Source organism: Adiantum capillus-veneris, chromosome 5 (genome assembly GCF_014529385.1).
Source record: "Adiantum capillus-veneris isolate H3 chromosome 5, ASM1452938v2, whole genome shotgun sequence".
In the NCBI taxonomy this organism is placed as follows: domain Eukaryota; kingdom Viridiplantae; phylum Streptophyta; class Polypodiopsida; order Polypodiales; family Pteridaceae; genus Adiantum; species Adiantum capillus-veneris.
In genome coordinates this window covers 71,999,215-72,012,899 of record NC_140935.1, presented here as the reverse complement: position 1 = coordinate 72,012,899, position 13,685 = coordinate 71,999,215, and the positions used below count along the sequence as shown (strand labels likewise).

General features: G+C 40.1%; 1 protein-coding gene across 1 annotated transcript; it reads left to right on the top strand.

The window, feature by feature from the left end:
* Window positions 1-5,731: 5,731 nt before the first annotated feature.
* On the top strand, window positions 5,732-13,342 carry LOC147457510 (serine carboxypeptidase 24-like). The gene is made up of 10 exons (XM_086513331.1): window positions 5,732-6,047; window positions 6,157-6,264; window positions 7,329-7,424; window positions 7,555-7,647; window positions 7,749-7,831; window positions 8,950-9,231; window positions 10,211-10,359; window positions 11,565-11,660; window positions 11,982-12,087; window positions 13,184-13,342. Exons 1-10 carry the CDS (start codon window positions 5,732-5,734, stop codon window positions 13,340-13,342), a joined length of 1,488 nt encoding a protein of 495 aa, XP_086369457.1.
* The last annotated feature ends 343 nt before the right edge of the window (window positions 13,343-13,685 follow it).

The following is a 13,685-nucleotide window of genomic DNA, read 5'->3' as shown; positions in this document are numbered from 1 at the left end:
CCATAGAGTGGTAGAAACCATTCTGGTAATTGTAGAATCCACATTGGACCTGCCAGAAATGGTCCTTGGAATGATAAACCATAAGCTTGGGATAAGTAGAAAGCGCCAGTAGACCTCCTAGAAACCAAAATTGCCTGCACTGTAAAGTAGTGAAGGCCCATGTAAAAACCAATGACCTGATAGAAACTAGTCTAGGAAGCACACCATGAAATTGTTTCTACCATTGTTATGGTAGAACCAATAGATTGCACTTGGACATTGGTGGGGGGAGCACCTAGTGCCATAGGCATGATCTTATAATTGGTAGAAACCTCGTATAGAGTGGTAAAAACCATTATGGTATTGGTGGAATCCACATTGAACTGCTAGAAATGATCTTTGGAATGCATCAGCCACATTCAACCGCTTGATGGAGAAGCTGTTCAGGTCTCATCGAACCTTCACTGGAGTGTTCTTTGATGCTATTATCATCTACTCTAATTCATTAGACGAACACAAGCAACACCTCCAGGTAATATATTTCAAGTTTTAAGAGAGAATAAACTTTATGTTAATCAAAAGAAAAGTGATTTTTTCTTGCAAGAGATTCAGTATTTAGGTCACATTATCTCTCAAGATGGCATCCAAATGGATCCATCAAAGTTAGAGGTAATAAAAGGATGGACTAAACCAAAGAATCTTCATGAACTAAGAAGCTTTATAGGTATGTGTGCATACTATAGACGCTTCAAAGAAAAGTTCTCACAAATTGCGGGACCATTACATGACCTAACAAAGAAAATCGTTAGGTATACATGGTCTACTAAGGAGAACAATGCTTTCAAAAAGCTTATCTCTCAACCTGTGCTTACATTACCGGATCTCTCAAAACCATTTGAGGTCCAATGTGATGCTTGTGGTGATTGCCTTGGAGCTGTTTTGCTTCAAGAAGGGCACGCCGTAGGCTATGAAAGTCGAAGGCTCGACCCTGTTGAGCAAGCTCTAGGCATATATGACAAGGAACTCCTTGCAATTCTACATGCCTTAGACTCATGGAAGCACTATTTATTGGGGACTCCTTTCATTTTGCGAACGGATCACCAAAGTCTTAAGTACTTCATGACGCAGACCAAGCTCTCCGACAAACAAATGAGGTGGACAAATTTCCTTTCGCAATTTCATTTTCATATTGCTCACATTGCTGGCAAGCATAATCAAGTAGCTGATGCACTCTCAAGACGGCCGAGAGTGAATGTGGTTTCCATAGCAACTCACAATGATCTATCTTCAATGATAGATGAGTATGCTCTTGATCCCGATTTTAGAGATGTGATTTCAGCCCTTGCATTAGGGAAGAAGAAGAACCATTTACTTTACAAGATGGTTATCTTCTCTATGGCAATAGAATATGCATTACTAACAACTCACTACGTGAGAAAGTAATGTATGAATCTCATGCTTCTCGTTATGCGGGGCATAGAGGGATTTAGTCTACCCTAAAGGGAATTGAAACATATTTCTATTGGCCTACCATGAAAGTGAACATACAAGAGTATGTTTCTAAATGTGTGGTATGCCAAAAGACAAAATTTGATAGAGGGAAGCAACCTAGATTGCTTCAACCCTTGCCAATCCCTAATTCACCATGGGAGAGCATATCCATGGATTTTATCTTTGGATTGCCTATCCATGGGAATACGGGAATATGGACGATAGTAGACAGGTTCAATAAACAAGCTCATTTTATACCTGTCAAAAAGACTATCAAAGACCATCAAATGGAAACCCTCTTCATTTCACAAATTTTCAAGTACCCTAGCTTGCCAATGTCCATAGTGTCGGATAGAGATCCTAGAATGACCAGTAATTTCTGGAAGGGTCTCTTTGAGAATTTAGGGACAAGGCTAAACTTCTCTTCGGCCTATCATCCACAAACGGATGGCCAAAGTGAAATAGCTAACCTAACAATTATCCATCTACTAAAAGCCTATGTAACGGAAGTAGATCAAAGATCCCAATGGAAGAAGTACTTACCCTTAGTGGAGTATGCTTACAATAACACTGTACATACTTCCCCAGGAAAAGCACCTTTCGAGGTAATTGAGGGAAGATCAAAAAGTCCCTTGCTACTTAAGGTACATGGGAAGATCTTTGTTGCAGATGAGTATAGCCGAGACCTACAAGAATCTTTTCAAAAGATTAAGGATGCTATCTCTATCTCACAACAAAGGCAAAAGGCTGCTGCTGAAAAGCACAAAAGAGCCCAAGCCTTTAAAAAAAATGATTGAGTCTTAATAAAATTTCCCAAGGCTTGATTAAGGCACACGACGGGCAAGAATCCTACGGGACACCAAAAGTACAATGCTAAACTAGCAAAAAGGTACTATGGTCCCTTCCAGATTCTTAAGCCAATCAATGAGATGGCCTATCAACTCAAGTTGCCCAATCATTGGCTCATACACAATGCTTTCCATGTGAGCCTATTAAAGCCTTACAAAGGAGAACCACCTCAAGAACCAACTACTGAAGACCCACCGGAGATCGAGGACCAAGAAGAGGTGCTGCAGCCTGAGTCCATTCTCCAACATGAAGACAAGGTATTAAGAGGCGGTAAGACTATCTGACGATATCTTATTAAATTCAAGAATTATCCTTTTGAAGATGCTAGATGGATGCAAGGCATACAATTAAAGGATAACCTAAACCTTGTCAACGCTTACAATGCTTCCCAAGAGTAAGAAAATGTATAAAATGTTAAAAATGAACAAATTTTCTGTCTTATAAGACTCTCTTTTTCTTTATTGTGCACAAAAATGAAGTAGTATGCATGCCTAGATCAAGTTTGCGGAGACGACGTCTCCCAAACACCAAGTAGAGCTGTCACTCTACTATGGAAGATTGATAGGACTAATGTGCAGACATGCTTGCAGCAGCCTCAGGCTCTCAAGCACCAAATAGACTAGTCATCCATTGTGGAAAGATGTCGTAGGGTAACATAGGGATCCTCTACCCGTTAAGAAAAGGACTCATGAATATGCTTTATCTTCTCTACACCATAGTCGAGGACGACTATGATTTCAAGAGAGAGGTAATGTCATAATAATCAATATCTAATTCTCCTAAATGATTTTCTCATGTTAAACTGATCATTTAATATGGGGAAGTGCCAGGCGAGAAAAAGCTAGAATATTGGTTAACCTAGCAGACCGGGCACAATAGGGATCTAAAGGAGGGAAAATAGGGATCCAAAGGGGGGTCCATCTACAAAAGAGCTATGTGCAGCAATGGGCTTAAAAGACCCTAAGGTTCAGCCCATTAAGACTTCCAAAATGCTAAGGTTCCAAAATTCAAAGGTTGTGTCCAAAGGTCAAACTTTGGGAAAATTGGATGCTTTGTGTGTGTCCCAAAAGTCTTTGTCAACCCCTACATAGGAGGGGGTGAGCAAGTAGGGGATGAGAGAGAAACTCACACACACACACACAAGCTCCCTTTGTACACAAGGGGAAAGAGGGACACATGTGAGCTCCCTAGCCCAGATACCCACAAGGTGTACTCAAATCCTATTGGATGGCCTTGGAGGTGGACCAATGAGAATTAGGCTAGATAAGTCTAGTTTAATTAATTTAAAAACACTTAATAAAAGAACCAATGAGAATTAAGCTCTCTAGAAGACTATTGGACAGTCTCCCAAGGGGACCAATGAGCATTCAACAGCCCAATGGCTTGCTTGATTCCTATTGGCCAAGAGGCAAAGGGGTCCAATGAGAGTTTAGTTGCATTTATTAATTACATAAAGCTCTCACAAAAGGGGAAAGGGGGACACATGTTTGAAGGCTATCACTTATACTGCTTAATTATTATTGGCTAGCTCTAGGGAGGTCCAATGAGAATGTAGCATGAGAAAATAGCAAGAGGGGTCGACCAAGAGAGAGAGGGGGCTGATTTTTCAAAGGAATTATTGACTCTCTCACACACACAACTCATGTGTGGAAGTAAGAAGACTCTCTCTCTCTTCTCAAGCTTTAATGGAAAGCTTATCACCTACTCCAAGATTGTGAGAAGGGAGGCCTACACCAACAACTCTTGGCTTTGTGATGCAAATCCAACCAAGAGTCAAGCTTCAATGCATTCTCATCTCCTCTACAATGCTAATTACTAAGCTAAGCTATGCTAATATGAGTGATTATGTGAGGAGATGTACATATTTCTCGTAAGAATACTCCTTCTTCTTTTCAATCTACTCTCATACCCCGCTAGCTCTCACCATCTTCGAAGGTGTGTGAGGTCTTGGGTCTGAGACAGTGAGGGAGTTGATGTTGTGTTTTGCTTAGTGCATGAAGCTTTCATCTTCATTGCACTAGCTAGTCTTGAAAAAACACAAAGAATTGAATTGTACGATGTCTCTCTTGATGGGAGAAACCATAATACAAAGCCTTTTGGAGGGGGGACCGGCTCCATGTAAATCCGGTCCTCAACTGTTGTCAATAGCTTAATTTCTCTCTCTTTTGAAAGTATTGTTCATGCTATCTAACTAGGTGTTATGCTTTTTGTTGCTCTCTCCACCCAAGCACTCTTGTAATTCTCATTAGGAATCTATTCTAATGAAATGCCCACTATGTTCATGCTAATTTCCGCTGCACACAAGTTTTTAGGCCATTAAATGTTACAAGTCACTATAACAAAAACATTCCTATCACGTGGGTTCAATATTAGTGACTATTTTACTTTATATTTTCTCACATTTTCACATACAAAAGGGTTCTGAAAAATTGATCTTAAAATTTCTAAAATAAATTTTACAGAAAAAGAGTTCCATCTATTTGTGAAAAATTCACAGCTGAGGGGTTTTATATACAAATTCTACATATAGTAATCCCCTACAGCGAAAATGGTAGGTACTCACATCATTACCATCGTTGTGCCGCACAATTTTCGCTCCTTCCAGGTAGCAAGCGCTCTCTCTCTCTCTCTCTCTCTCTCTCTCTCTCTACTGCTTCATCCCCCGCTTGCTCACCTATAAGCGGCACGATGCCTGGGCTAGCCCTCGCTAATTTTGAGCTAGTGACAATCCGGCTCTTCCTCGTCAATTTTCGGCTCAGGACGCTACCTCTTGGCCCGAGTTTCCTATCTATTGCCACATGGCACCGTCTGAATACTCCACTCCATAATAGAGTAAAGAGATAAAGAGATTTCAGTAGCAATCTCTCTCTCTCTCTCTCATTACTTCATCCCCCGCTTGCTCACCTATAAGTGGCACGACGCCTGGGCTAGCCCTCGCTGATTTTGAGCTAGTGACAATCCGGCTCTTCCTCGTCAATTTTCAGCTTAAGACGTTGCCTCTTGGCCCGCGTTTCCTATCTATTGCCACATGGCATCGTCTGAATACTCCACTCCAAATAGAGTTAAGAGATATATGTGAGGAGAGGCAAATCATCAATGTATTTCCTTCTCTTGTGGGCCTTCTCCATTACGTTCTCGTCTTGTTTTCTAAGCTTACTAACGCTGGAGGACTCTCTCTCTCTCTCTCTCTCTCTCTCTCTCTCTCTCCTTTATTTGTTTAAATAAAGGCTCCGATGTAACGGGGATGTTAACGATGGATCTAGGTGTAGCCGGCTTGTGACCTAGCACATGTCGCCAAATGCTTTTATATTTTTTTGGCATACAGCAGTGAACCTGTAAAATATAGTGCATATAACGATATAAATGGAGAGAGAGAGAGAGAGAGAGAGAGAGAGAGAGAGGGGGGCAGGCCATGGCGATAGAGTGGGGAATGAAAGCGGAGTGGGGCGCAATGCTGGTAGTGGTACTGACTCTCACGAGTGTGTCAAGTGTAAGAGGCGCTGGGAGAGCTGGTTTTGAAGGAGGGGAGGGCAGTACGGGGGCAGGCGCTGCTGGTAGTAAAGAGGAGGATCGCGTCGTGGGCTTGCCTGGTCAGCCTAACGTGAGCTTCGCACACTATGCGGGCTACGTCACCGTCAACGCCAGCCATGGCCGCGCCCTCTTCTACTGGTTTTTTGAGGCCGTCTCCGACCCCTCCTCCAAGCCCCTCCTCCTCTGGCTCAACGGAGGTCCTCCTCTCTCTCTCTCTCTCTCTCTCTCTCTCTCTCTCACACACACACACACGCGCGCGCACGCACTAACGGCGCTTTGTTTTGATTAGCAACTCCCTTTGTGCAGGCCCCGGTTGCTCGTCCGTCGGCTATGGACAGGCAGGAGAGCTTGGGCCGTTCCGCGTCACCCAGGACGGCGCCACGCTTTCTTACAATAGCTACGCGTGGAACAATGGTAATCGTCACAACGGGTTTTTTACATGTCTTCTCCAATTGTGAAAAAAATAATGTTGCAAATCTTAAACGTTAAAAAAATGACAGGTGCACTAATTCATGGCTCTATATTCTTGTAAAAAACTCTTCCACACTTCCCATATATATATCACAAGAAGATTTAGAAATTTTCTTATGTAGGAAAATGGAGTCTTTGTCAATGTTTTCGATACAATGCATAACATCAAGAGGCACCGTATACCTAGACAGGTACGATTGAGGGCAGAGGACCATTGGCTCGGTGGGGGAGCGGAGTCTTTGTCAATGTTTTCCATACAATGCATAACATCATGAGCTTCTGCTTGAGAGGCACCGCATACCTAGCTAGGTACGATTGTGGGCAAAGGACCACCAATCCCCCCCACCCACACCCTCATCGGGCCGACGCGGTCCCGTGCCCCCAACCGTACCTAGCTAGGTATGCGATGCCTCTCTCACATAAGCTCATGATGTTGAGATAAGTAACAATGTGGGAATCACTGTGAGAATTTGTCCAAAACTTCTTGTGCATTATCTCTTGTCCACCTTGCATATCATCACATGCTCTCTCGTGTTGCATCTAGAGAGAGAGGCCTTCACTTTTGCATCTACAAAAAACAGCTTCCAACTTCCTTATAACAGTCAAAGTGGCCTATTTATGCAGAAGAAGATTTAGAAATTTTCTCATGTAGAAAAACGGAGTCTTTCTCATTGTTCTTCATACAATGCATAACATCATGAACTTCTGCTCAAGAGGCACCGCATACCTAGCTAGGTACAATTGGGGGTAGGGGACCGCCGGCCCCCCCACCGGGCCGACGGTCCCCTACCCCAATCGTACCTAGCTAGATATGCGGCGCCTCCCTCACATAAGCTCATGATGTTGAGGTAAATCACAATGGGAAATATTGTGAGAATTTGTCCAAAACTTCTTGTGATGCTTTCTCCAACAGCCCTTCACTACCAATCTCATCGTGAATTCTCCCACCCATATCAATGTGTTGCCCAATGCATGCATTTGATGCAAGTATTATCCTAATGTTGCAGAGGCAAATCTACTTTTTCTCGAATCACCAGCCGGTGTGGGATTCTCGTATTCAAACACAACATCCGATTACGACAATTCTGGTGATGCACAAACAGGTACGTGAATTTCTTTAAAAAGTGCCTTTGTAAAGATTTACTTAGAATAGCTAAGATCTTTTTTTCTTCCATGAAGAATAGCTAAGATATATATTAATTGACTATCGAAATACTTTTTTTTTTCTTGGAGCTTTGGATGCGTATGAATTTCTAGTCGGTTGGTTCGATAGATTTCCAGAGTACAAGAGTCGCGATTTTTTCATTTCTGGAGAGAGTTATGGAGGTATCATTTGTTACAATAATTTTTTTTAGCAATAAGTAATTATAAAGTTTTTTTAAATCGACTTATACTTTAATTCATGTTTTGGTGTTTAAAATTGCTAGGCCACTATGTACCTCAACTTGCAAAAGTCATCATGGATAACAACAAGGATTCTACCCTCAAAATTAATCTCAAAGGCATTTTGGTAACAACATATATATGCTTTTTTTTTCCCCATTCTTGATAGTAGAAGACATGCGGTCTCCTAAGAACAAGATGTACAACAATACATGCACTCACATAGCCAAATGGTTGCAAGTTTGCATGTATATATATTCTCAAAACAAATTTACTTATTGTACATATTCTAAATTCATGCTTGAACATGAACACACACACACACACACACACACACACACACACACACACACATATATATATATATATATATATATATATATATATATATATATATATATATATATATATATATACATACATATATATACATACATATATATATATATATATATATAAAATATGTATGCATGTATGTATATATGCACATATCTATGTGTTTTGTAGCTTAGATATGTTCTTATACACATCAATCACAAGAAGATTTAGAAATCCTCTAATGTAGAAAAATGGAGTCTTTGTGAGTGTTTTCCATACAATTAATGCATAACATCATGAGCTAATTCTGCTCGAGAGGCACCGCATACCCAGCTAGGTACGATTGGGGACACAGGACCACCACCCCCCCACCGAGCCGGCAGTCCCTTGCCCCCAATCATACCTAGCTAGGTATGTGGTGCCTCCCTCGCAAAAGCTCATGATGTTGAGGTAAGTCACAGTGTATAAATTATTGTGAGAATCTGTCCCAAACTTCTTGTGAATGCACAAGTAGATTCATCCATATGTGCATGTCTTCTGTGTGACAAGGTGAGCTCTCATGAGCGCCTCTTAAATGGAAACTTATGAAAAGAAATAGTAAGGCCAAGCAAGGACCAAATAAGCCAACCAGTTGTAGACAAAATTTTCAAACAAGCTCGCGAAGAATTGAAATAGTAATATTCTTTACATGAACATCAGAAAGTTTTCAATGCAATTTCCTCGGCCATATACAGTATTGTGTGCTCAAAGAAAATGCGCATTTATTAATTGTTTATTTTTTTTTGCATGGGTTTAAAAAACAAATTTTCATCGAATGGATTTTGTATTTGTCACTATTAACGATCGCATATCTATGCAGAAACTTTGAATGTCCGACCGAGTGTGGAAAGTCTTAACCAGAATGATCAATGCAATGTGTTTGTACAGATGGGAAATGCCTTGATTGATGATGGTCAAGATACAAGGGGAATTGTGGACTATGCATGGAGTCATGGAATTCTATCAAATGCTTTCTTTGCCAACATTACAATGGCTTGTGGTGATTATAGTGAAAATTCATCGGACTTATGCTTTAGTATGGTATACCACATGTATGACTTCTTCGCACCCATCGACATATACAGTATTTTCAGCGACGTTTGCTTGGAAGAACAACCCTCGAAGCTAAAAGTATTTTCTGCGAATTCGTTGAACCCAAAACAACGCAAGGTATGTGCTGGATCAAGTTTTTGGTCATCAATAGTAAGCCATTAGGATTCTACAAATTAATAAAACCGTTTCAGAATATCTAAAATCCATCATAGGACAAATTCTCACAATAATTCCCATATTGTGACTTACCTCAACATCATGAGCTTTTGTGAGGGAGGCATTGCATACCTAGCTAGGTACGATTGGGGGCAGGGGACCACCGGCCCGGGCCTGGTGGTCCCCTGCCCCCAATAGTACCTAGCTAGGTATGCGGTACCTCTCGAGCAGAAGCTCATGATGTTATGCATTGTATGAAAAACATAGACAAAGACTCCGTTTTCGTACATAAGAAAATTTCTAAATCTGCTTGTGGCAAAAGTGAAGCGTAAGAGAGTCGGAAACGAAAAAGCCTCGTGACCGTGGAAACTCAAAAGAATTCACTCTCTATGTAAAGAATGTGTGTATGTTTCTTTGCATTGTATTCTTTCTTCCTTTACATTTCTTTAGTGTTTTCTTCGTAAACAAGTTATTCAATAACATTCATATTTAACGTAAATTATATTGATCACGATCGTTTTTTTTTAAAAAAAGAAATGTTCTAGCATTCAATTTTCAAAAAACGAAAGCAACCAATAAACTATACTTCAACATTCTTTGATAAAAAACGCACGCAAATTAGGAATAGCAATCATTCTACAAGATCAAAGGTGAAAATCCTTTTTTCTAGTTCCCTCAAAATTCATTTCAAATTGCAAAAAAGAAAAAGAAAAAAGAACACATGCTAGCTTGATTGGAGCATGGTGCTGTTGTGGATGTTTTTTTTTTATAATATAACCTCTCACATAAAGTGAAGTTTGCAAAAAAAGAAAAAAGAGCACATGCTACCTTGGCTACCAAACCCCAAAAGAGAATTTTTTTTAGTACAAAACATTAGTTCTCATATTTTAAGTACACAAAAGTCTTGGTTTTGTAGTAATGAGTATTATTGGTGATGTAGTTCACCATGAGGATACCAAGTGGTGTAGGTGAACCAGCATATGATCCTTGCATGGATATCTATATACATGCCTACCTCAATACGCTAGATGTGCAACAGGCTCTACATGCAACCCAGACAGGGCCCTCATTCACATGGAATTCATGCAAGTAAGAAAATACCCTTTCTTGCTTGAAGATCTCTATATCCCATAAAAACCCTAGGACTCAATCTTTCTTGTGAACATAAAGCACTTGAAATAATGGCAATTCTACTTCACAATATCATTATAACTAACACCCAGGGTGTCCACTAGAAAATATGTACGTGCGAACAAAATAAGAGATTTATAATTAGGTACATTTATTAAAAAATTACTTACATAAACGGTTTTTAATCGATAAAGTGACAATTTTCATACATAAGGGCTAGTTTTTTTACAAAAATGCATACATAAGGGATATATATAATACTTGAAAACATATAGATATGAGATTATTTAAATATCTCTTGTTTGCATGTACTATATGCGATTTTTACATAGTGGACTCCCCGGGTACTAACATAACTACCACCATAGGTCACAGCATATGGTTTTACCATTGTTACATAGTGATAAGCCCAGGTACATAGGTATATAAATACGTACATTATGAAATCAATGTTTAAAAATGTTGTGTGATATGGCTAATCACTATCAATATGGTAGATTTGTCAGGCATTGAATAAAAATAGATGTAGATGTCTACCTATGCATGCTTGCATACATGTTTACATACATGCATGCAAACACGTCTATATGTGTGTTTTTGTGTATGTGTAAATAACAACTCTAGTGCGTTAAGTACAAAATACAGTACAAAATTTATCATACGGTATTGCAAGGCTAATAAACATGCATTTGGAATGCAACCTTCAGAAGAAGATTTACCAATTTTCTCATGTAAGAAAACAGAGTAATTGTTAGTGGTTTTCATATTTTCATACAGTGCATAACATCATGAGCTTCTGCTCGAGAGACACCACATACCTAACTAGGTACGATTGGGGACAGGGACGGCCCCCAATGCATAACATCATGAGCTTCTGCTCGAGAGACACCACATACCTAACTAGGTACGATTGGGGGGCAGAGGACCACTAGCCCCCCCAACGGGCCGACAGTCCCTTGCCCCCAATCATACTGAGCTAGGTATGTGGTGTCTCCCTCACAAAAGCTCATGATGTTGAGGTAAATCACAATGTGGGTGAGAATTTGTCGAAAACATCTTGTGCTTGTAACGAGCACAGCTTACATGCATAGGTACCTATAAGGAGATCTTGTTCTTTTCTAGACCTTTCTTTCTCACGATGTGTTTGTTTGGCCTTGTTGCAGTTCTCATCTTTTTAATTCATGGAATGACTCTCCTTGGTCCATATTGCCTACATTGAAAGAACTAATGGGAGGAGGACTTCGTGTGTGGATGTACAAGTAAGGTTTCAACCTTTCCTTCTCTTACGAAAAGTTGTGGATGGTGGAGGCTTTCATTGTCTCCATCCAACTTAAAAAAAAAAACATTACAATTTTGGGGTTTTTCTTTGCTTTCCTAAACCCATTAATTTACTCTACTTAAAAAAGCAAACGACCCGACAGGTTTTTCAATAATGTAGGACTTAAATTTCTGCTTTCTTTACAAAATTTGTACATCGAGAAAATTGCAATTTCAAGATTTCTCTTGGTTACTTTCTTAGAGCTGTTAATAAAGAGCTATTGCACCAAACAAATCATCTTGTGAAAAAAACGCTTTTGTAGTGGTGATTGGGATGGTCGCCTTCCATTGATGTCAACCCGCTACTCGATTAACGCATTGCGCATGCCAATGAAGAAGGAATGGTACCCGTGGTACTATGAACAACAGGTAACCCATCTACTCTTCTATGTGAAATTAGATGGGTTACCCATCTACTCTTCTATATGAAATTAGATGTGGAAAAACTTTTCTCAAATTTAAGTAGGGAATTCTAATGAGGATTAATCATTAGTAACCATGAAGAATTCGTCTCTTAAGAGTCGGGTCTCACTAGGGGTTATTTAGATTGAAAGGTACTACACTAATTTTACTGTTTCCTAGTCATGCTAGCTCAACATTAATTGCATTTATGAGACAACTTCCTAAAGAGAAGAAGTCCTCCTAATCCAAACTTTTCCCTTGTATTAGAGAGATGACTAAGGCTATGGTCACGCGAGGCTTAGTTATCAATTATAGATAATTTATGCCAACCATGCACAAACATAGCATCAAATGAATAACTAAGCCTCTTCCATGGTCACGCACACCTTACTTATTCATTCAACCTCCCAACTATGCCTTGAACTTCACAACTATGCCAAAATCGGCATAGTTACAAAGGATAGACATAGTCATTCGTTAAATGCTCCTTTTTGCGTGTGACCAAGAATGAGGCTTAGTTATTTGTTCAAATAATCTATAACCGTGTCTAAGCAAGGAAGCTAAACGCAGGGTCTACTTCTTGAAACATCACGGAACCAATCATCCCCTTTTCCTTGAATCATTCCATTTTCCTTGAGAGTCATATAAAAGAGATGAAAGCTTTTCATCCCACTAATAGTACTGCTCATCATCAGTGAGACCTGATTCTTACTGTTAATAGGTCCCATACAAGTAGAGTTTCATAAAAAATCGTCATTAATTAATTCACAAGAAGTTTTGGACAAATTCTCAAGATAATTCCCACATTGTGACTTACCTCAACATTATGAGCTTCTATGAGGGAGGCATTGCATACCTAGCTAAGTACGATTGAGGGAGGGGACTGTCGGCCCGGTGGTCCCGTGCCCCCAATCGTACCTAGCTAGGTACGTGGTGCCTCTCGAACAGAAGTTCATGATGTTATGCATTGTATGAAAAACACTGAAAAAGACTCTGTTATCCTACATGAGAAAATTTCTAAACCTTCTTAGTAGCATAGCTTACTTCTTGTTGTGTGTGGCAGGTTGCAGGGTGGACTGAAGTGTATGAAGGCATGACATATGCAACTGTGAGGGGAGCTGGCCACACCGTCCCCTCCTTCCAACCAGGCCGATCCCTTCTTCTTCTCTCACAATTCTTGGCTAGCTCTCCCCTTCCAAGCTCTCCACAGAAGTCAACCTAATTTGCTTGAGATTTTGCTTCGATAATGCCCTCTTTTTTATGAGGATACTTATGACCCAGGTTCCGGGCATGCAGACACTCCTTACACAAAGCCCTAACAAAAAAAATTTCTTTTTTTCTTTCTGTGGACCACAAAAAACTTGGCAAGACGAAGGCAAAAATTGTGAGGCCATGAGATCAGGCAACCCAATTTTACAAAACTACCCCAAATTTACAAATCCACGTGCGTTTACAATGTGGAAAATGGCATGACTTGATATGCAAATATGCTCCATTCTGTGGCAATGCCGTTTTATATTAGTCCTCAAGTGCGGTTGTGGGTTCAAGATGGTGTGGTTGCACAT